This window comes from Hippoglossus stenolepis, chromosome 5, assembly GCF_022539355.2.
Source record: "Hippoglossus stenolepis isolate QCI-W04-F060 chromosome 5, HSTE1.2, whole genome shotgun sequence".
Classification (NCBI taxonomy): domain Eukaryota; kingdom Metazoa; phylum Chordata; class Actinopteri; order Pleuronectiformes; family Pleuronectidae; genus Hippoglossus; species Hippoglossus stenolepis.
In genome coordinates, this window is record NC_061487.1 from 19758373 (window position 1) to 19782589 (window position 24217).

Genomic DNA, 24217 nt, shown 5'->3' on the forward strand with positions numbered 1-24217 from the left:
GGTGAAATTAGGGAAGGAAAGATAAACCGGAGAAAGAAATGTAAAAAAAAGGGGGAGGGTGATCACATTGGGGGAATATGAGAAAAAGAATTGTCGGGGGGAAAAGATACCTTCTTTTGTTCTAAAGCACCATGTTCTTGGGTGATTGTCTAGAATATGTATGTGTGCTCTGTGAGCAGAATATTGAATTTTTTTCCTTCCAATTCACCAAGACTGATTCTCTAGCTTGAATTTACAGAAGCAATTAAGAGTAAAAGACCGTTAGGGTCCATTATATCTCATTCAGTCCACAGTACAATAGTTTTAGATTGTTGTAGCAACTGCAGCTATCCTGATCAATACTAAATGAACTCCAGATTCAAGCAGGACGTAAGTCCCTAACAAAAAGCTCAATGGGAAGTCCTTGGATGCAATTTAAAAAGAGAATGGCACTCAGCAGGGATCATTAACTTCGCCAAGGCCAAACTGTCCCCTTTTGAAACCACATGTAAATTCAGGAGATTACGATCTTTATTTGGATCTGCATTCAATTGCAAATAGTCATAAAATCAGTCTCTTAAAAAAAATATCTGAAAAGAAAATCCTGGATCTGCCCCCTGATCCATATCCAAACCAAAATTGAATGGGATCTATCCTGAACAATATCGCATCCTTCCACCAAGTTTCATGGAAATCAGTAGTATTTGCGCAATCTTGCTTACAAACAAACGGACAGGGGTGAAAACATAACCTCACTGGTGGCGGCAATAACAGGGTATGAAAAACAATAATGAGAATCGTCACGTCTCGTTCAGATTGCCATGCACCTGTGTGACAACATGTTGAGCAACACTTAGATCTGGCTTTGCGCTCTGCACAAAGCTTTATCTTTGACAAAATAAATAAAAGCAAAGATAACCCTGAATGAATTTTGATAACCTCTCTTTGAGAAAATCCTCTGTATTTGGGATGGGGAGAAGTGGGGGGTGGGAATATGCACAACCTCCTCTGCATATTTTTAGGGAGTAATCCAGAAGGCTGTTCACTGGCGTGTGTAACACTCCGGCAGCTCCACAAAGACGCATGCAAATGAAGTTAAGTCTCGAGTGGAGCAACAGGGGAAGAGGGGACCAAATAGCTGCTCACTGTCAACTGCTGAACACAAATGTGGAAAAGCTTAGTCTCAGACGCTTTTTTATATTCAAGGGACCTTACACACCACTGAAAGAACAATAAGTCACTACCCTCTCCACCCACCATCCACCTCCCCCTTTCCTTAACTCTTCTGACAGTTTTTATCTATTTGTGACACAACAGCTCAGTTAATTAAAACGACTTGGCAACCCCCCAAAACAGAAGCCAAAGTGCTGGCAATAAAAATCACCTACCTACATACCTTGAAATTATATAAAGCAACCTTTCTTCTAGACCCTAAAATAAAAGCCTTATTATTCCCGTCTATTTCTGACACTATTCTGTAAACACAACTGTCTGCCAGAGTGTCAGCAAGGCATACATGCCCCACTTAGGCTTTTGAAATGGAGGAGGCCACACTTTTGCAATCAGTCTCAGGAACAGGATGGCCTGGAGGTGTCATGCCAGGCTCTCTGATGCTCGCTTTTGATGTACAACAATTTTCTAACGTTCACCTACAAGCCGGAGCTGTAGTATTTGAAAGAACTTACATTGCCGAGGTTGGTGAAACCATGTTCCCTGGCGATGCGGTCGGCCTCCTCTGGCCCGCCAACGATCTCGACAGCCCAAGCGTTGGTGTAGACCTCTGCAGTATCAATCCACTTCAGCTCAGCTGTCAGGAGGACAAGGACTGCCCAGAGGTGCAGCAGGGCCACCCTGGCATCCATGAAAGAGAGAACACTTCACGGGGGTGGGGGGGGCAGTCTATCCGTTCGTCTGTCACTTCCTCCCAGGCAGGGCGGGGCTGCTCTACCTCACAGCAGAAAAGTAGAACAGTGGCCTAGAGATAAGAAGGACAGAGGCAGCTATAAACACAAACATGGCCTTCGTAACTGGGTCACTCTTGGACCTGAATCACACCATTAGAAAAAACAACAACCAAAAACTGCAGCGGAAATAAACAACTCACCCACAGACCTTATCATGCATCATCACTTAACTCACTGCCCACCGTCAAACTCAGAGGGCAAAAAAAAGATACATCTTCATAAAAGCACAAAGGTCAAAACAGACGAGGCCTACAGGGCCAAAAACTGAATTATTTTTCAATATCCCATCGCCCTTTTTCAGACCAGGGGCGGTAATGTATGATAATGATATACAACAGGCGTGTTGCTGCAAAACAGGATGAGCTCCGAGCAAATCTGTACACAGCTAACTGTGGCAACCAGGCAGGGCGTCTGAGGGAGAGGATATTTAAACTCTCACATAGACACGTCTTAGTTTTAAACTGTTGCAAAATTTATACTCAGCCAAATACTTTTTATATATTAAAAGGTTCATCATATTTTAATTGAACAGTAAAATAAAATGTGATTAAAAAAAAAAAAGTACCATTCTTTGAGCAGACTGGGACATTCTGCAGGCCTTTGATTTGTGGCTCGAAGGAAACGGAGCCTTTAAGTCACACATAAAAAGGAAAAGCTTCGCGGTAACTTAACCGAAACTGAATGAGAGATGAGAGATGACAAAGTGTGGGAATCCACCGGTTATATCAGTTCATCCTGAGTAAGATAAAGAGGGAAGTGATGCAGGCAGCTATAAATGCATGTCCAGTCCCACTGCTGATCCCAGCGACGTGGCATCACGGTGCCCTTCAGCGAGTCAATCCCCGATACACCACTGACTGATGCGAAAAGAAATGGGAGCAGCTGCAGGTGTTTGATCTAAGCCACCGTGAATAGAACAAATTTAAGTCTGTTGTATTGTTCGAAAAATTAGGAATTTCTTCTTTCCAATATAAAACCTCTTAGCAAGTACAGATAGGTAGAGGCTGGCCAAGAGTACAGGCTGATAGGAGCCTTTCACAGACATAACGCTATCAGTGTTTGTTTGCTGATGTGCTGCACCAACATGAAAACTTTCATTTCGCGAAACAATCAATGCAGGAAAGGCATCTATCTGAATTTTATGTTTAAAAAATATGATATTGTTTATTTATTTATTATTATATTTTTGGTTGTATTTGTTTCCTTTTTATATATAGCTATTTAAATTAAAATTGTGGTTAAACTGTAAAATAAAATCAAGCCTAAATTATATTTCTTCATCATAAACATTTGACATCTAAGAAATCACAGCCAATTTTTACACATATCCGATATATTGGTATTGACAGTGTTTTACTCCCTAATATTGCGAACGGCCTCAAAAATCCATATTGTTCGGGCTCTACAGAAAGTGCAGTAGACTGGTTGTTATTCACATCTCCATGGTAAGATGTTATTGTAAGTTTTTTTGTCAGTCAGTCAGTGAGTCAGTGCATCTTCTTGAAAACTACAATCTACAGATGATAAAGAGACAAAAAGTGAAGGGATGGGCTCCTGCGAGCTGCTACAACCAAAGTGCCTTGGCAGCAACTCCAACGCTGATGGATGGCAGCGTCTAACATATCTAAACTCTCCCATAGGGGTTCACCTAAATAGAGATTTAGTGAACCACCGGCCTATTTCATCTATTAGGCCACAAGACATATCAAAATCTAGCTGCCAGGTCAATTTCAGTTCAGTATCAGAAAATGGACATTAATGATCCTCAGAGGATGACTCATGTTTCAGTGACCACCTGCCCTGAATATATTTGCCCAAATGGACAAACCGCAATGAAAAATACAGAGCCCGCTCCCTCCTTTATTGTGTGCAGTGATATTTTCTGTCCCTTGTGCTCAGGTCTCATGATGCAGTAAGCAGATTGCCATAATATTTGCTCAACAGTATTAGACTCCAAAGGAGATAAACCCTTCAAATTCTAAATACCATGTGGTCCTTTCCTCCATGGCCACCCTCAGAACAAATTACATTTTCATCCCCAGTTCCTTCAGGCTCTGAGAAAAGCAAAATCATCAGTGTGGGGGTCCTTTCTGTTTCAAGTTGTGTAATAAAGATTGCAAGCTTTAGGGGTTGAGTTTAATTAACGGTTTGTGGAAAACAATTGAACTTCTGAAAGGTAAAGCAAACCAGCCGCAGAGCGAGTTCCACAGACTGTGGCTGAGTATGTTTAGACTCTTTACAGGCATTCAGAGGGGAAAGAAACAAATAATGTCCTTCCACAGTGTATTCCAATTAAAAGGTGATTTTTTTGGCAGTAGTTAGAAATGTCTAAAAGCAGTCTGGTAAAACAGATGGCATCTAGTAACAAGGTAACAAGGGAAAAAGGCCACACTACAGTTAAAGGCAGTCCAATCACACCGGAGAATTTGGGTTTGATGAGGTGAGTCTACCCAAGTACTATTTTTGTAACAATTATGAAATTGATACTGAAACAACAATACAAACCTCCACAATCTCAGATCACGATTCTGGCTGACAGAACTGCGGCCCCCCCCAACCTGCAAACTGCAAATTACTTCACTAATGGGTTGACTGTAGGTGTGCATGTGAGCATGGCTGTTTGTCTCTTTATATTGTCCCTTTGATATGATACCTATCCAGTGCCCTGCCCCTCTTGCATTGTCAGCTGGGATCGGCTCCAGCCCCTCCGCGACCCTAAAATGATGAGTGATGTAGATAATGGATGAATATTTGAATCATGAAATTATTAAAGTTAGGGCGAGCCGTATACTTTATTACACACTACGTATATTTTATCATCTAAGAACTGCATGTGTCACTTCACCATTTTGGCCCAATCAGGATTGATCAGGCCAGCAGTAAAGGTTAGGTTGAACTTAATCAGCACTAAATGGATAATAACCGTGAGAATGGACACCCTCATGGGGCACATTCAGGTCAACAGTGTTGCTTAAGCCTGGACCAGCTTAAACAAAGCACCAAAAAAAATAATTGAACCACGTTCCAGTTTTAGTGAGAGAATCCATATTGATATTCGACAGTGTATATGGGCCTTGTCAAGTTACTTAGGATTTGTTAAACGCTACTAACTCTAATTGACATAATGACTATTGACAGTGAATAATTTGAAGAGTAACAAGGCAATTGGTTTGCAGAAAAGCTTATGTTGGCCTTGAGTTCTCCCTAAAATCCATTTCCTTAAAAAAAGAGAGAGAGACATTATAGAACTATTTACCAACTCAAAGGCCGTCCTCCCAAACAATTATCCCTTGCTTCCAGGGAGTTAGGCGAATGCAAACTATTCAAAGTGTAGAAGCTCAGGGAATAAATCTGCGCGTTCACAGCTACATTTAGGGAGTGGGTGTGATTTGCGCGCAGCAGGACAGGTGCTGGAGACATGACCAGGGGCTGTCACTCTTCCCGTGGAGCAATTCCTCTGAGCTCATTAGACGCTATGCTGGAGTCACAAAAACAGGAGCAGGGGGTCTGCTGTCACCGAGAAGGCTGAGAGGGAAAGGAATAGATGGGAGGGAGAGGTGGGGGTATTCCTACCCTCAGACGGCACTGCGGAAAAATAACAAGCGCATAATAACACAACGCTCAAAACACCTTCTCTCACAACAGCCTGAAGAGGAGCTAACAAGACACTGCTTACTCTTACAATATACATCAAAGGCCTAAAACTCAGATGAAACTACAACCTTCAAAGCACAGGAGAACTTAAGACGTTCGAAACTAAACTAGAGTGAAAATAGAAAATCGGTTGCATAACCTCTTGTGGGATTAAAAGCACATTTGCGTGAGTGAGCCAGTGGAAACGTAAGGGTGGATAAGTGACCTGTGCCGTGCTAAAATAACACAGCAGCTTAAAATAATTAATTCAGTGCTTTCTCTTTTAAGCTACCAAGAGACCTCCAAATGTAGTTCAGTATCTCGTAGTGCAAATGACGGAGATTTTGATCAAAGATTTTCATCTTTTCATCAAAAAAAAAGAAAAAAAGACTTTCTCTCCCGAGGAAGTGAACCGCGGCAGACAGCCGCAGCAACAACAGGTCGCTCCCATCAAGACACTATGCTTAGACTTTCTGTCCTAGGAAAATTTATAATGAGCAATCCTCTCCTTGACATCTGAGGTGCCCTTGAGCAGCGCCCTTCACCCTCAACCACTTCAATAGGCTGCTCGGCGGCCAAAACAAAGACACTGTGTCATACATAATAACCAAAGAGTGATTCCTGTCGTTTTGACACCCCCCTCTCTATTCGCGTACACTAAGATGAGGGGAGATGGATCATCACTGCATTCATTACTGTCTTGATATCATCATTAAGCCCTTGAGCAACAGCATTGCCATTGTTAGATATTCTACATGCTTGTTGCTTTGAAGATCACAAGCTTTGAAGATGTGTTATGAGCTAATAACTGATTTTTATGAGGAAAAGGTGTAGCAAGATCATGGGAGTGGTGTTTGATAAACTAATATGGTGATATTAATACTGTATTGATATATTGTTGATACAATTATCAATATTTAGCAGATTTCAAATATACACTGAGGTACATTTTTTTCCTGAAATTTCCCAGTATGTGACAACGCAAATGTCCGAGTCAGCTGGTCCAGAGACTTTCCTCAACTTTTTTTTTAACACCCTTGTAAAATGTTGGGGAAATATCTGAGTGAGCCAATGTGAGAATACAACCGGAAAATGTCTCAAAAATGCACAGCGAGTAAGTTGAGGTGTTAATGACGTTTCTTTGCCACGGACATGTCAGGCTCTGGGATCCTACTTCAGTTTTTTATATAAATTTATATCTTATATAATAAATCTTCAATAAAAAATTACCACTCATTACCTTTATATCACCTGGCACTGCCATTTCAGATAACAAGCATCATCAGGAGGTGACATTTCCCCCGGCAACCCCAAAATATCAAACAGCACCACTTAACTACCTGATTAATATATATGAAGTGAGAGTTGATGAGAAAGATTCCTGAAGGTGATGAGTTCTGCTCTGGAAATCAAATTACTACAGGTTGACATACTAATCACTATATCTCCCAGCATTATATGCAGGGAGGAAAAAAAATCTCTATCTATATATAGATATATATAAAATATCTATCTATCTATCAATTTTACAAAAAACATCATTGTCAAACCCCTTTAAAAACCCAAACTTGATCGATCCCTGCCAAATAGATCATAAATAAAACAGATGTTTGTCAGGATACCATTATTTCCTGTCTCAAATATCCATATTGGTATTGGCTGACTGAGTCAAATGATTAATTATCTGCTTGGCTCACATTTCCACTGGTGATATTGATGTGGTGACATTAACATATCCACCAGGCACTGAAGGCACTGACTTCCACACTTTCTGATATTTGATTTTATAAAAATAGTCTTGCTCCAGATCTACATCATGCAGAGTACAGCAATATCAGAAAAGACTTGGAGTTACAGAACTGGGCTCGAGACAGTAAAGAAAGTTGCTGATTTGATTTTTCCTTCGCATCTGGAAAATGTGTATGACCTGGAAAACACTTCACCCACGGCTGCTCCCGAGCAACTGCTTGGTGAACAGCCGCAGAAGCCTGCGGGTGCACGAACATGTTCAGTACTGCAAGTGTGAGGTATCTGACAAACCTCCTATAGTATTACTCGAGAAAGACGTGATAAACATAAATGGGGATCTTGACGGGGACGAGCAGGTGATTTCCATTAGCAGTGCTGTGACAGAGCATAGGCAGCACTCATGCTCAATTTGAAGCTGCCCACCAGCCAAATCAACACTCAACATGTATTCTACACTGTCCTGTCATTAAAAAACCGAGGCACAGGAGAGAGGAGCCGCATTCGTGAAGTACCTCTGACAGCCAAGCATCCTCTCCTGAGAGGGAAAATTGCTCTTAGTTAAAATGTGATTGGGAAAAAGCATTGCGCCAGCGTCTTGCACTCAGTCAGGACAGCGGTTCACAGCTGGATGTGGTGATTATCCGAGACACGGTGTGAAGTGAGCAAGAACGCCGTGACTGAGTACTTCTAAAGCCTGATCCATCTTAGCTCCTGCTGTCGACGAGCTGCAGAGATGGGAAAGCCTGGTAAAACGTTGTCAAGGGCACCAGCTATGTGTCCAGCAGAAATAATCAATTTTGAAAGTAATGAGATCCAACCCGGTTTTTAACAGCCATCCGAATCTTGGCATTGTTCCCTGTGTCAAACCTCCGCTCATCCACAACACTCTCTGCCCTAGTTTGTAGACGAGTTATACAGCTGAAAAGTTTGTCTTCCTGCTCCGGTTCCCTCCACTGCGTTCATGTTTTATGCGTCTTGGAAAATGTCTGCTCACACCTGAAGAATTATCAGTGCTGGGGAAAAATCAACAGTCTGAAAACATGTTATCTCTCTCAGAGTACGGATGTGAACCCCTCCTGTCACACTTCCCCTGCCTACGTACACATAACACGAAAACAACCCTTTTAAGAGCCTTTATCTCCGAACTGGCCCGGGCAGGATTTGGGCCAAACAAAGAGAGCGAACAAAAGATTAGTTTTATAGGATAATCTTAGACGTGGTGAGGTAGTGTAATCCAATTGTGCAGGGAAGCTGGGAGCCGTGCGGTTTGCCTGGTGACCTTGACTTCATCCCCCGTCGAGATCCCGCTGGGAGTTGCACTGGAGGCATACAATAACAAGAGCAGCCAGAGGACAGGACAGGATGAGTTTGATCACTTTAAGCCGAGTTTCTTGTACATTTTTTTCAAAGCAGTGCTTTCCTTTAAAAAACAGCCACATGCTGTATATCTGATGTGAGGAGGAATGGTGAAGCAGCTTGGTATAAACAAATTCCAGCCCCTGGCCTCTGAGGCAGTGAACTAACTGAAATTTATTACAGCAATTCCCACCTTACGCAGATAAAAGTAAGTGATGGGGGACTATTAAAGCTTCAGGGTGAATAAAGAAGAGAAACAAAATGTTAAAGAGAGACAAAAGGGGAGGGAAGAGAGCATAAATCAAAATTAAGAGAGTCGAGTGAGGCATGATGCAGAATTAACCATAACAAACTGTCAAGACAACAACAACAACAACAAGCATGCCTTTGTCTTACCCCCAAAAAACAATTTCAGAGACGAGGGAGCGCGGATCAAAGCAGCTCGGATATCAAAGCCAAATTGAAGTCCACCTTAAATTGTTTTAAGGAAGCCTGACTGGAGGAGGAGGGAGGATGGAAGGGTCCACCTGACTGGGAGGACTGGTGAGGCAGCGTATGCCTTCAAAAAAAAATAGTCCTCGTGCTTTCTACAAATACTCCCATTGTTCCCACCCACTGTTCCACTGCTCCCCTCCCCGCTTTTTTTACAACTAAAACTACAGGAATCAACCGGTTACCTTCGCCTGGTCAGACGCCCACAACGAGCACCGAGCCGCCGCGGTGCCTCCTCATCCTCACCCTCCTCCTTGTCTCGTCTTCTGCCTCCGGGCGGAGACTCTCCCCCGCTTCTTCTTCTTCTTCTTCTTCTCCTGCGGCTCCACTTTCAACTTTACATGGATGAAGAAGATGAGCAGCAGCAGCAGCAGCACCGCCTTACGCACACGCCCATTCTCCTCCTCCTCCTCCTCCTCTTATTCCTCCTCCTCTGAAGTGATGAATGCAACTATCCCGTGCTACTGGTCAGCCGCCTCCAACTTGCCGTCACCACCATCACCACCATCAGCACCATGCTGACACTCTGCCGGTCAACTTCCAGCGCCACTTCTTTCTTTACTTCTTGTGGGTGTGCCTGGGTGTTTCTGCCGGAGCGTGCCAGCAGTCACTCGCACACCTGAAGTTCAAACACACGCACGGGGAGATACATGAAAAAGGTGTGAGAACAGACTGACTCCGCGTCAGCTCAGTGTCGCGGCTCGCCGCTGGATGGAGATGAAAACAAACTGCCACAAACCCTTTCTCCAGGAAATACGTCACGTTCAGAGCCGACTGGAGACGCGGCGTGCGCTGGATTTGTAGCACCGCGCGGTCCGAGGCACGGGCGGGGCCCCCCTTTTTGAGGTAGCTCGAGGAGAGTACAATCTCACCTTACGGCACCTTAAGTCCCATTATTTAGTTTTTGTTCGATTTTATAGCATGGGAATTAAATTAGAAAATAACGTTATAAAAAATGTTATAAATTATGTATTTATTGTCACTGTGCAGGCACAATAGAAATCACAAAAGTGCCATCCGCCAATCCTGTTCTGAAGATTAAGAAATGAAATGTACAATAATAGAATAACTATACAATCAATCAATCAAATTTAAATTGTATAGCCCATATTCTCAAATCACATTTGTCTCATAGGGCTTAACAAGGTGTGACATCCTCTGTTCTTAACACTTAAAGGTTCAGTCTGTAAGATTTAGGTGAAAGAGATTTTGAATATAAAATAATCCTAGTTATGTTTTCACTAGTGTGTTTCATATAAATTGTACAAATAGTTGTTTTCTTTACCCTAGAATGGGCCCTTTATATTTAAGTACTTTATATTTACATCAGGAGCGGGTCCTCTCTACGGAGGCCGCCATGTTTTTTACAGTAGTCCAGACTGGACCAACTCAGCACCTTTTGAGCTGCAACATGCAACTTCAACATGAAAGTCTACACACTGAACTTAAACAAGAGTAAGGAAAGGAACTCCCCCCCAAAAAAGAAGGTAAAACCTCAGACAGCCACATGTGAGGGATCCCTCTCCCGTGTAACTGAGAACATCAACAAAATAACAGTATTTACAACATTGATTAGAAGAAACAGAAGGGGGCATTGAGTTCTTGTCAGTAATGATAGAGCGTGTAAGTAGACGTATTATACATCAAGCAGTCTTGAATAGGTAGATAGACAGACCGGCGGATAGATGGATAGATGGATAGATAGATAGAGACAGACAGATAGACAGACAGACAGATGAATAGATGAATAGATAGATGAATAGGTAGATAGATACCCTGACCTCTGAACTTTTAACTTCACCGCCCGTATAAAAAAAATGAAATTCCGGGCTACGCCGGTGTATAAAACACACGCATCCTTGTTTTCCCATCACAACAGAGTTAAGCTTGTTGTGTCTCTGTGTGTGGCCGCCATCTTGTGGCCGTGTACAGCAGTTGCACACACGGAGGTACGGCAGCCGTACGGTAGAGGGAGCCATGTTGACTCGCATGATCGAGTCTAACCCCGCCGCAGCCTGGTACGAGTGTACCCGCCAGCTTTCAGCAGCGTTAGCACGGACCAAAATTATCCCGGAATAAAGACAGCACGCATGTGCCGTCAACCCGGATGTAGATGTTTCCTGTGCGCGTCGATCCCCCGTTTCACCAAGCCCTGACATATCGGCCCGCAGCAATGACTGGTGTGTTTTAGCACCGGATGTACAACGCTGCGCCAGTACGAGCCGTTACGAACCGGGTTAGCGAGCAACGGCCGTGACATGTTTGCAGTTACGTGGATGTCACGTGTCAGACACCGCTCCTCAACAACAAGGGGAAGCAGGAGAGCTGCACATTTGATTTACGGCCGGAGAACATAAGTAGGTACACTAGTATTTAATCGTTAATGATGGAGGAGGTAATACGCTGCGTGTGTTCCTGAAGGAGCCATGATAACACAGGCTCACTGCTCATGTTCTCCTCCTGTGCCGCAGACCGCAACTTCAGTCCGAGGATGGACTTTCGCGGCCGGAGACACGAGCGAGGCAGCAACTGGACGGACCCGGAGATCGTGGAGCTGCTGCAGCTGTGGTCCGACGAGTCGGTGCAGATCGAGCTGGAGAGTTCGCTCCGCAACCAGCGGGTGTTCGACCGCATCGCCCACGTCCTGCGGGAGAAGGGCATCTTCCGCACGGGGGACCAGTGCAGGGAGAAGATCAAGAAGATGAAGCTGGAGTACCGGCGGATCAAAGACAACCACAAGATGAGGTCCTGGAAGTTCTACGATGTGATGGACAGGGTGCTGGCGAACCGGCCCGCCATCACCTACGCCTCCCTGGGCGGGGCTGTCATCGCGCAGCAGGTGTTCCAGGGCCCGGACGCGTACCTGCAGGGGGTCCCACCCGGAGCCTTTGGCCCTGCCTCCTCAGGTGGGTTTCTGTTCGGTCAGCCCCCTAAAGCAGGGGACCCGCTGGGTATAAAATGTGAGGATGTGGAGGAGAGCCTGCTGAACTCAGGTGTCGCCCCCCCTGAGATGTACTACGGATCTGGGGATGATCAGGAGACCGATGGGCAATCTCTGCTGGGGCCGGAGGACACACTGGGGCGAGGAGAGAGCTCAACAAACCCAAGAGCCTCACCTTCAGGTTGGCAATACATGTACCATGACTATTATATGACGGCGGCCCTGAGACCTCAACACACTCCAACTTAAGAAAACACACACAAATACACAGAGAGAAAACACCTTCATCGATTGGACAATACATGCTCTGCAAATAGAAATACATTGTAAATACTCCTAATACTACCCTAAACCCTAGAAAATACTTGCAACACGACCAAACACTCGCAACAACCAAATACTCACAACACAAGCAAATGCTCGCATCGCAACGGAACCAAATACTCAAAGTACTACAAAATACTCACAGACATCCAATTACTCACCACACAAGAAAATATTCGCAACACAATCAAATACTTACAATACAAACTCTGCAACACAAGACAATATTCGGAACACAACCAAATTGGTTTGTTGTGAGTATTTGGTTGAGTGGTGAGTATTTGCAGTCCATATGTTGTCAAAACGATAAGGATGTTTTTCTCCATTTACATGTGTTGTGTCTATTTGCTTGTGTTTTCTTATGTTGCAGTGCGTGAAGCCCTCAGGGCCACCGTATTATCACCATGACAACCATCATAAAGTTCAAAAGTGACATGTAGCCATGTCTGTTTTTTTCACATCCCCAGGTTTTAGTGACGTGAACATTGCGGGCTCTGCCGCAGCTGCCATCCAGATCGCTGGTCGTCCTGTGTCACTGGAGCAACCCAGCAAAGATGGTTCTCCTTCCCCAGCCTCTGCAAGACAGAGGAAGCGTCGCCGCGGTGGGAAAACGTCATGGAGCCACGGAGGTGCTCGGTGTGGCGTTCAGGGCAGCCTGGACAGAGCCCTGGTCAGCTTCCTGAACTGGCAGAGGTCGGCAGAGGAGCGTCTCCTCTCCCTGGAGGAGGCGCGGCTGGAGAGGGAGCTGCAGGCCGAGGAGCGCAGGGAGGAGCGGGAGGAGAGACGGGCGGAACAGGAGCGCCAGCACGAGCTCCGCCTCTTCAGCATGCTCACGGGCGCGTTGGCTGCTGTCAGACAGGCTGCTCCGACCACTGCGACGCCGCCGACTGACCCCGACGTCGTCCCCGAAGCTCAACCATCAGCCTCACTGATAACCACGACTGCTGCCGCCATCTCGTCATCTTTATCTCAGACGCCTTCAGAGGCTCCCACGGCTCAGGCTGTTTCCACGCAGGAGGCAACAACCTTAACACCACCTACATCTGTCAAAGCCGGCAAAACCTCTCTGAGTGTTTCAGCAGTACTGACGGGTGCAGACCCTCCCGGCCATAGCATTTACCTGTCCAATCGTGGTAATAGCTTCCGACGGCATCAGGGCATTCTCCAGGAAGGGTTTTTCCAATATGCACTGGACAAATATCACAACACAAAAAACCCTGATGTAAGTCTGTGTCACTGCAGCTGTTGAATAGCTATTATTAGATTAAACTACTCCAATTACCTACCAGGTCGTCTTCTTTCTCTCCCTCCTAGGGTGTAATCAACATGGGAACCAGTGAGAACAAACTATGCTACGATCTCCTCCTAAAGCGGGTGAGATAACTAGTGCGGTCAGATTCTCTTGTGCCCTGAAATATGAGTTTGTCACTTTGCATTATTCCAAATTATTTTACCCACTTTCACAAATGAATTTCATTTTTCGTTTCTGCCACAGATGACCAAGCCTGACATGCTGCATATTGACCCGCCCCTGTTGCAATACTCCGACTGGAGGGGACACACTTTGTAAGAGATTAAAATGTGGATCTTCTTTCCCGTGGCTCCTGCTGAAGTAAACGTAAACCATCTAAAAACATTTCCATCTTTCAGCCTGAGAGAGGCGGTGGCAGACTTCCTGACTCACTACTGCTCCGCTCCGAAGCCACTCAAAGCCGAAAATGTGAGTGAAAGATTATCACTTTTAATGCTGGACTGTTACATAAGCAGTGTGAACAACACGTGTAAGACAACTGCTACTACAGGTGTGTGACAGGAAGTGAGTACATCAGTCATTGTATTCTGGGAAATGAAGTCTCCAGAGTTTGTGCGATTTATAATCAAGATTAAAGTTTGTTTTTTGCAGCCGGGCACAAGCCCATATCGAGATTTGGAGAATATATTTGACTCACCTATTAAGGATCGTTTAAAATGCGAAGTGCAACCACAATTAAACAACCACAGCAGTTTAAAGGTGACCGGCTTAATTTGCGGATGTAATGAATGGCTTCTTTAGCAGGAAGAACCTTCCCTGAGCCTTAATTCGATTTTTTGTGTTTGTTCAGGTTGTGGTGATGAATGGTTGCGGTTCCCTTTTCTCGTGTGTTGCTGCGGTAATTTGTGACCCTAAAGGTAAGTTCGCAAATGCATTAACATAAACATACAATGCATCCATATTTATTTTGTGTAAAAACAAACATATATTCATCGGCAATGAGAGATGGGACCAAGATTATATATTTTTTAAATGTGGGTGGATAATTATTTTAACAAAAACTTCAAAATGAATCCGGCTGTCACATGAATTGTGTTTGTGTTTTTTGTGTTGCAGATGCAATTCTTATTCCCACTCCTTTCTACGGCGTCATCACAGAGGATCTGCACTTGTATAGTGACGTTAATCTCTTCCATGTTCCTTTGGACTGCGAGGTAAGAAAAACACAGCCGGATTTACTTGCAGTAATGATGTGGTTTTTTTTGGGACGGATGCTCCGTGCTGGTTGCATAACATCTTCTTGCACTTTGCATGAAGCTTTAAGTGCGATCTCGAGCGTATTGCCAGCTGCCCAGTCAATCTGTTTTTCCCCTTCCTCTTGTTATTTTGTTATTTGTAGGCTGATGGCAAAGACAGTCGTCCCTTCCACCTCACCGTAGGGAAACTAGAAGAAGGTCTGAAAAGAGCTGAGCAAGAGGTATTTCATGAGTGCTTGTTTTCTGAAGCCCTTGATAAATATTTCAAGACAGACCGTACCACTTACATAATGCTCAGGCAAAGAGAAACACTTTGAATGCTCCTTTTTTCCCTCAATTTTGCGCCATTATCTTACAAAACTCCTGATAAAGTGTATAAATTTCTATTTGCTCAAAAAAACTTGCTTTCTCTTGTAGGGGTTGACGATCCGCGGTGTTATACTAATGAACCCCCATAATCCTCTGGCTGATGTCTACACCCTGGCGGAGATGATTGCCTTCTTGGAGTTTGCCAAAAGGTATTTTTTTGGGCCCTGCGCTGTTATCTAACGCTGTAATAACCCCCCCCCCGGTCTGCAGTCCTCTGGCACCTTTAAACACAGCGCCAAGCCACTGCATCCAAGTGTGAACTCCTTTTATTTTACGGCTGAGAACTCTGTCCCGTGTGCGGAATATCGTGCACTCTTGATGGAGTTTTATCACCTCCCTTCACCATCAGCATATTGTCAAGTGCAGCCATGTGCCAAGGAGTCTCCTGCACCATCTATTGTTTTCTAAATGATCTTGCCAGAGTTAATTCCTTCCGTAGACCCTTGCAAGGCACTGAGCTGTTGTAACCGTAAACCTCAGCACCTTTTACGCTGACGCAGGACATCCAAGGACCTATTTTACATTTATGTTACAGTTTCTTCATCGTACACAATAAGTAACAATATAAAAGCAATCTTTATTGACGCCGCCTCTCCCTCCACCTTCACCTTCTTCAGAAACGAACTCCACGCCATTGTGGACGAAGTGTACATGCTGACGGTCTTTGATGAATCTGTCACCTTCCACAGTGTCCTCAGTGCAGACAGGTACTGTGCAAATCCTAATTTCTGCATTATTACCCCATCAGACCGTTAATCATCACAACTGTGTCTGAGGATCTGCCTCTTAGCTGCTAATAACGTGCCCTTTATTCCAGTTTGCCAGACCCACAGAGGACGCACGTAATGTGGGGGTTGAGCAAGGTACATCCTGTTCTGTGTTCTGTGACTGTGGGACATTTTATATTCCTGCTGACAGTACAGTTAATTCTCTGCTTTTCTCCACTGGGTGTTTGCTCCCGCAGCTCCCTCTCATTTACTTCTTCTCTTCCCTCCCAGGACTTTGCATTGTCAGGAATGAGATTAGGAACTCTGCATTCCGAGAACAGACACCTAGTGGAAGCTCTGGCCCAGCTGGGCTCATTCCACGGTATCTCTGGACCCACGCAGCACCAGGTAGCACAGCTGCTTCAGGACAGAGGTATGGATCCAAGTGTTTTACCTGTGCTGTAGTAGTCATGTCATGTTTGCACCGACCTCTGGATAGTCTCTTGAAATTATCCGGAGGGGCTGCATGTGAGGATGCAAACGTCTGAGCGACTGACACCAACAGAAAAAAGCAATAATGATACAATATCACAGCATGAAAAAGAGGGGCCATACACATAGAAGATACCGAAGTAGTTGTCAACGTAGGAGATAAAAGAGCTTTTGGTCCAATGTCAGTGTTGATAAAAAACAAACAAACACCTTATCTCCACAGTGGAATTAATGTGTTGCGTCCTCCTTCCTGTGTGCTGCGCCATCTCTGCCTGAAGCCTGAAGGCTCTGGAGATTTAGTTGTTGCTGTGAACGCGTCTGACCAGAGAATCTCCTGCTGCGTTCTTCATATCAAGAAGTCCAAATCTGGATTATTATTCCTGTGGTTTATTATTGTTCCTGTCTGAAAATTTCATATGAACACAACAGGAACTATGATCCTCACTTTCAGCCTTTTGGTGAAAACAAGTCAAATTTCACACTTGCAATACAATTAGTTGTTGTGGCTTGAGTTTAAATCCATGAATGCAAATGACTTCAGATGGCAACTTTAAAAACAAATTAACATGTGCTCCCCATCACTTTCCCCGTTCCTGAGAGCCATCATCATTTTCCTCTGGTACTACGCGAGCACAGCGTGGGGCTCAGCTGCTACATCACACTGCACAAAGATTTGTAACATTTAATTTACACTTACTCTATTGTCGCTGCATATTTTTCTCATGTTGCAGAGTGGATCAGTGAGGAATTCTTGCCAGTGAACAGAAGCCGACTGAAAGCTTCTCACAGCTACGTGACAGGAGAGCTGCAGAGTCTGGGCATCCCCTACCTGGACCGGCGCGCTGCGCTGTATGTCTGGGCCGACCTCAGGAAGGTGAGAACATGTTTTAGATTACGATGTCAGGGCTGTTCACTCTTAACTTCTGCGTACCTCAGTGAAATATAATTCTCTTAAGCTTAACGGCCTTGTGATTTCTGTCTCTCTGTGTTGGCAGTATCTCAGAGAGCCATCATTTGAGGAGGAGTTGTGTATGTGGAGGAGTTTCCTCCGACACAAGCTGGTGCTGAGCTGTGGTCAGGCCTTCTCCTGCTCCGCCCCCGGCTGGTTCCGCATCGTCTTTGCAGACCAACAAAGCAACCTTCAACTCGGTCAGTTTCTAGTGTATATACTAACTTCATATGCCCACAGTTTCAGTCTGGTAGTCCTGGAACAGTTAGCTACCTCCAGTTACATCCCACCTCCTCCCATCAGCCCTCTCCTTAAAGCTACGCCCTCAAAACACATAAACTGCCCGACAACTGCAAGGAGCCGACTTTTCTGTGACTCGCCTGCTAACTTCAGACTTTTGTCTCTGCTTCAGAGGTGCATGTCTCTCTGGCTTATGTGCAATGAGAGCATGGACAGGGTGTGCGCAGGCAGGCAGGTCAGTTAGGGACAGGTACGCCAGCCAATCATTTCAATTCTTCAAAATGAAATGATTCGTCGTATTTATTACAGTGAGTGTACAGACACTGGCTTATTTTATATCTGAAGGCTATCGGGACGTGAAGAGAATTTCAACAAATAAGTGTTTCAAAAACAAATGACCAATCCTACTTTCAAAGGTTAGATCTATCTTTCAAGTTTTCTTTGTCTGCCCTCAACTTGGCATTGATTGTATCATATCTATTTTTTTCATTCACTCAGTCAGCAGATTGTGCTGTTCCAGCCTATCTCCAGCTCTGTGTCTTAAACTAGGTATTGATTGGATAATAGTTGTTAAATTGTTCTGTTAATGTTTTGTGTTATTTCAGGCCTGAAGCGATTCAGGGAGGCTTTGAAAGAAATGGAGGAAAGTACCAGCCCCGATCCAGAGTCCGTCAAAGACGCCAGTGAGGAGAGCGAGACGTCAGTGAAAGAGGACAGTGGCGACTCGGACAACGCTGCGACTGTTAATTCAACATCACCACCCCGGCAGGAGTCAGCCGACCCGCTGAAGGAGAAGGATAGCCCTGTTCCCGACGCAGCCTCGTTGGCCCCCGAGGAGCTTGTGTTGCTGGACTGCCAAGCATCGAATCACGTGGAGGGTCTGGACTCTCTGATTGGTACACTCAGGCATCAAATCCACTCCTCCGATTGGCTGGAGAAGAACACTCCAGAGCTGTCTTCCGGAGAGGACCCGGAGATTCTAGATGTATTTAAGGCCCTGCTGCAAAGGGCCAGTAAGTAGGCTTAGGAGGTAGCTTGCCAGTTTTTTCGAGAGGCAGCACTTAAGCATCCAACTCGCTTGCCGCGTTTATTTGCAGAGCAGCTCGACGCAAACGCTGAAGCAAGGTCAAATCGGATTCCTGTTTTTTGAGGAGCGAAGAGCCAATGTTAGCTGAGAGACAGTTAAAGAGGAAGGAAGAAGGAAAACAGCGCAGCCAAGGCCGGGATGGAAGAACAGGAGGGCGCACTTTTCTATCTGCATCGGCTGGCCTTATTTTTAAGCTGCTAAAGGAGACGGCCTTGAAACTTTTGTAATCCACAGTCAAAAGTTTAATGTTCAAATTCTGAGTGAATGCCAAATGTAAAAGCAACCAAAAGCAGTTCCGTTCTGTTCTCAAACCTTAATAGTCTGTTAATCTGAATTGTAAAATTTTTATTATTTCTATCATATGCACTTTATTTTACCAGAATGTATTGTACTTTCATTAAAGTTAATGATCTACTGAAACACAGGAATTCATCCTTGTCTTTATTTGAGCGTTGAATTATTATGAGGAATACTGTATTTATATTTTATATTTTTATATTAAAGATATGTAATATCTATCTTCATACAAAAAATGTCCTGAGCACATTTAAGTGTAACACTTTTCTGTGGGCGCTGTTCCATCGCAGCAAAGGAAAGCGAAGGGGGTGGTGGTTGTGACGAAGGGGAGAGATGTTTAAAATAGTAACTGCCACAATATGGAACCCCACTGAGAGAAATCGAGAGTGGGACTTTCTTAAATGATTCGTCATGTATCATGACACCTCCCACACACACACACACACAAACAAACACACACACACAGTTTCTGCATTTGACTTGCTCAAATGTCTGAGCAGTTTCATGCTCTTAACTATAAAAGGGGGTTTACAACTTTGTAAATTCCTCTTTACTCTTACTTCCTCTTACTATATATCAGCTAATAAAACCTTCTGCTTCCTGAAATATCGAGTGACCTTTTCTCTTTTAATGCTTTCACTTTCTCTACAGTGGTGGGTCACGGTGGAGAATTACAGGGGAATTTAAGTGTCGGTTGGGGGGAGTTTCCATTGCAGCGGAGGTGGAGCAACACTGAGGGGGTTTGATCTGCGAGTGCGGGCATGAGTGGTCATGAGCAGCACAAGTAATAATGTGTCCGGGTGTTGAAAGTGTTTGTATAGTAGTGTTTGTACAGTCGTAAACACCAGGAGCTGCTCGGCTCACCTTGTGCACAGACTTCACAGCTTTGTTACACCATTTACAAGAAAGGTAAGACTTTAATTATTATTCTGTATAGTTGTAATGTAGCTGATGTATATGAACAAGACCACAAGGTTAGTTTTCCAATGCATTAACCTGACATTCTAGTTACTCAGCTATTTCCAATTGTTTTTCCAGTCTCTCTCGTCCGTCAGTGCTGAGAGAAATATGAAGTCTCTGGACTTGGAGGATTCCAACAGTCGCTTCAGGTTTGCTCAGTCCTGTGTGGGGTTGACAGGCTGCCTGTGCGTGAGCTATGCAGTGTGGACACCATACTGGCTGAAGGACCGGGGACTCTGGACAGAGTCAAACAACACTGGGAGTGACCAGACAAACCTTAAACATGGCACTGTCTTCAATGGTGAGGCACAACAAGCTGCGTTCACCTGTTCACTATCATCAAATATAACCTTTAGCCTGTCTGAAGCTGTCTCTCTGGGTTACGTTAATGTTTTGACTGATAACATTTTGAAGAAACTGGTAACTGAAAGGGCGGAATAAACAATGAGGCATAAATATGTCATGCCATGTTGTGTTGTGTAAGATAAGGCACTGGTTGCATTAGAGATCTGCCTTAGGGCCACTTGTTTTACACCTGAAGAGAGGATCATTGTCAGGAGGAGCTTGTGAAAGAACTGGTGAGTGAACAAGTTAGTGCTTGCTCCTGCAGTGAAGTGCATTCTTTGTATCTGCTGAGCGTCTCACACTCGGCTGTAGGCAGATGTGCTGAAATCAGCTGAAACCTGGTCTTTAATTCTCAACTAAATCTTGTTTCTTGGCATTGGAAATTAGGTTCCCCCTTTCACTTTGTTTCTATTCCACCAGGATCTTTATGCAGACACTCTTTAGGAATGAATATAATGTAGTCTAAGCCCTGTGTCCTCACAGGTATAGTGGTCTGCTAATCCGCCTCCTGTAAAGGCTGGAGACAGCTGATGTCCTTTCAAGTTTTTAATGAAAGATATTAAAGAACTCTGGAAGCAGTGGATAAATGATGGACATTGTGAATTCAACAAAATAAAAGATACAAGAAATAAACAACAGTTAAAACGACGGAGTATCAGGGAAATATTAAAGGAAAAAAATCTTAGAAAAAAGTATTTTCATTTAATGAGAAAAAAACATTAATATTACCAGAATAAAGTCACAATTTAATGAGGAAAAGAGTTATGATATTTAGAGGAAAAGAAAAATGAATGAAACAACCAACAAGAAAAACACTTGCTGGAGTTCCACTCCATCTGGATACAAAAACTCTTAATTACCCATCTCATTATTTCATGATAAACCATGAAACCCATTTAAATATCACACAGGTGTAACCAGCGACATCCAGCAAACATTTCCTCCTCCACAAAAAAAGCAAGTTCCTCCAAGTCTCTGTGGGTCCTTCTCCTAACAAGATGCTGCACATTCGAAATTCGACACAGGCAACAGATATCCAGCGTCTAAAATAACACGTAGCCTAAAATTATGACTTTATTCTCGACGTCTCCGATTTTGTTTTCTTGAATCGGCCCTAATACTTCATCGTTAGATTTACCAAAGGTTACTGAAATGATAATTACAACAATAATATAATAAGGATACAATGACAATACAGTTTTCCATTATGTTCTTAAACCAGCTGTCCCTTGAGCCAAGAAGACATCCTTGGTCTTCTTTGACAGAAGAGCATGAAGTCATCATAGGAAATACAAAGACTAAATTACAATACATGTAGCACAATGCCAATTATTTCAACTGTTAGCTGTTTAGTTTAAGTCGTGTGATCAGTTTAATGATCACTAAACAACTGACATTTTCTATAGTTGCTTATTTGGCCACATATTGGTGATGAAGTCATTTGCTTCATTCAAATGTGTCTTTTTCAGAATGAATGGACAAAGTGTGAGATAACTCCCTGTAAAGTTGACGAACTCTTGATTTTACTCCTCTGGTTTCAGGTGTAGACACTCCCATGTTGTGTGGGTGCATTTGTCATCACTTCATCATGTTCACTACTTAAAAGGTTCAGTGTGTACGATTCAGCTGAAAGGGATCTATTGGCATAAACTGAATATAAAATAATCCTAGTGATGTTTTCACGTGTGTTTCATCTAAATTGTACAAATAGTTGTTTTCTTTACCCTCTATATTTAAATACTTTATCCTTACATCCTCTCTGTGGAGGCCGCCATGTTTAATTTTACAGTAGCCCAAACTGGACAAACTAAAGATCTTTTGAGTTTTTATGACAACTGAAGTCTACCACAGGTTCTCTGTCATGTTGGGAAGAGGAGGGTGAGGTGAGGGGTATTCCGCTGCAACATGTAACTCCACCACTCGATGTCACTAAATTCTACACACTGAACCTTAAAAGCAGAACTTTAATGTAGCTCTGCCAGTTTACAGTGGATTTTTAAAAAGTTTATCTACTGTGAATAAATGTGTGTGTTATTTTGCATCCTCCAGCCCTGGAAGCAGAGCAAGTGTTCGGCGTCCTCTCCTTCCTCATGGCCATGAGCACTGGGGCCCTGTGTCTGGTGTTTGCCCTCTGCTGGACGTCTCAGACGGTGCGGTCGTACTCCAACACTCGCTCTCTGCTCATGGCCGGACAGGCGCTCTACCCCACCACCCTGCTGCTGCTCACCATGGCCTCCACAGGTATAACAGCACCGCTCGGAATAAAGAGAGACATTTGTTCCCCTGAGCTACACAACATGTTTTTATGTTTCACCTTTTTAAATAATATATAAATTCCAAGTAAAGTAGTAAAAATAGCTCCAGTTAACCTCCAAATAGCTTTTTGGATTGTGTAGTTCATGTCAAACACACACCTATTGAAATTATTTTTCCAAGTACTACTCATTTGCATACCCTGCAAGGCAGCAGTTTTTAAAGAGACTTTTTACTTTCCTTGGAATTGCAGTTCATTATCATATAAACTCGTTTCTAAAGCTCCAGGCATGTAATAATTGACCTTAATGACTTTTTATTCCCTCACAATGATACTTGATTTAACTCGTTTTCCTCCTCCATCAGGTTTCTTCTTCCTCCTCAGCTGGTCTCTTTTCACTTATCAGCACCAGGAAGAAATCCGTCAAGACGTCTCCGGCCTCGGCTCTTCCTACTGGCTCGGGGCTCTCGGTTGGGTCCTGCTGATGGTCGTGGAGATGATCGTCTTTATCGTGGAACAAGCGACAGTGACAGACATCCAACCAGACTTGGAGAAGGCCGTGGAGTCTTGGCGGATTTCCGCTCAACTTAGGGCTGCGAAACGTTGTTGTAGTAATGTGTAACAGCCTGGAAACAGCAAGAAAGACATTATCCCAAGACGGTGCATGGCCACCGTGAATGCAATGCAGCTGTAAGGATGTGACAGAGAAAATGATTGTGAACGTGTGAGCTACACAAAAACAACACAACCAAACTGAATCCTTATTAACTGTGTCTCGAGAAATTGAGATTCTCTGCCTCCTGAAAGTCAGAGCGACTGAACGCTCCAGCGTCCTGCAGGGTTTGACTCCTGTGGTAAATTCTGCATTGTTTGTTTTCAAGATGGACTTTTTAAAAAAATACACTAAGGACCAATAATAATGGCGGGGAGATCAAATGCAAGATGAGGGCTGCTCCCTATCAAGGTGATGTGTAGGATTTGTGTTTTGCAAAGATTTGAAATTCAGAAAGGTCGGCCGTCCAGCTTTGCCTCTGGGCCGGGAACACATCCAGCTTTTCACTTTGAACTTGTTCCTTTACCTGAAAAATGAAATAGGTGCTGCAACGTGCTCGATGAATGTTAAAATAGCACCATCTTGTGATGACCACGTGACACTTCTGACAGTGAACCTCAACCGAGGACGAACTACCTTCTTTTTTGAATTATTTTACTAAAAAGTGTTTGTGTTGAAATAGAAAATTCACACTGTGCTCCTCTGTTGTTTCCTGTATGAAAGCTGTTCATGAGTCATAAATGGCACCAATATTTGTGGTAATGTCGGGCAGCTGTGGCTCAGGAGCTGGAGCGGGTCGTTCACTAACCAGAATGTCGGCCGTTCGATTCTTCATGCAGAAGTTTCCTTGGGCAAGAGACTGAACCCCAAATCGCCCCTGACGACTGTGCAGACAGTGTGTGAGTGATGATAGAGGAAGTGCTGCACACAGATGCACTGTACAAATGTGTTTGTGACCATTTATAACCTGTTTATAACCCTATATTTTTTTATATAATAAAATTAGCAGTCATATTGA

At 43.9% G+C, this 24217-nt stretch overlaps 3 protein-coding genes across 7 annotated transcripts in view; 2 read left to right on the forward strand and 1 right to left on the reverse strand.

The window, feature by feature from the left end:
* Window positions 1–10230, reverse strand: part of furinb (furin (paired basic amino acid cleaving enzyme) b) — an 86524-nt gene extending 76294 nt beyond the window's left edge. Inside the window, exons 1-2 of one of the 3 annotated variants that reach the window (XM_035157613.2) lie at window positions 9359–10230; window positions 1665–1954 (exon numbers count right to left, since the gene is read on the reverse strand). In XM_035157613.2, coding sequence (XP_035013504.1) covers window positions 1665–1841 — 177 coding nt within the window. In that variant the 5' untranslated portion in view covers window positions 1842–1954; window positions 9359–10230. Of the gene's footprint in view, window positions 1–1664; window positions 1955–9077; window positions 9301–9358 lie in introns of those variants that run through there. The other 2 variants (XM_035157614.2, XM_035157615.2) reach the window with 2 other exon arrangements.
* Window positions 10231–11143: 913 nt separating this feature from the next.
* accs (1-aminocyclopropane-1-carboxylate synthase homolog (Arabidopsis)(non-functional)) lies at window positions 11144–19210 on the forward strand. 3 transcript variants are annotated; one of them, XM_035157045.2, is made up of 16 exons: window positions 11144–11534; window positions 11645–12295; window positions 12906–13660; window positions 13753–13812; window positions 13934–14004; window positions 14089–14158; window positions 14541–14607; window positions 14807–14904; window positions 15090–15167; window positions 15364–15464; window positions 15933–16022; window positions 16133–16178; window positions 16314–16455; window positions 17246–17388; window positions 17510–17663; window positions 18309–19210. In XM_035157045.2, the coding sequence occupies exons 2-16, from the start codon at window positions 11665–11667 to the stop codon at window positions 18722–18724; spliced, it is 2922 nt and encodes a 973-aa protein (XP_035012936.2). In that variant the 5' UTR covers window positions 11144–11534; window positions 11645–11664; the 3' UTR covers window positions 18725–19210. The 3 variants fall into 3 exon arrangements, with proteins under 3 accessions (XP_035012936.2, XP_035012935.2, XP_035012934.2); XM_035157044.2 differs by having other exon boundaries at window positions 11146–11530; XM_035157043.2 differs by lacking the exon at window positions 11144–11534 and having other exon boundaries at window positions 11541–12295.
* Window positions 19211–19822: 612 nt separating this feature from the next.
* On the forward strand, window positions 19823–24217 carry si:ch211-256a21.4. The gene is made up of 4 exons (XM_035155790.2): window positions 19823–19996; window positions 20126–20348; window positions 22442–22633; window positions 23012–24217. Exons 2-4 carry the CDS (start codon window positions 20156–20158, stop codon window positions 23266–23268), a joined length of 642 nt encoding a protein of 213 aa, XP_035011681.1. The 5' UTR covers window positions 19823–19996; window positions 20126–20155; the 3' UTR covers window positions 23269–24217.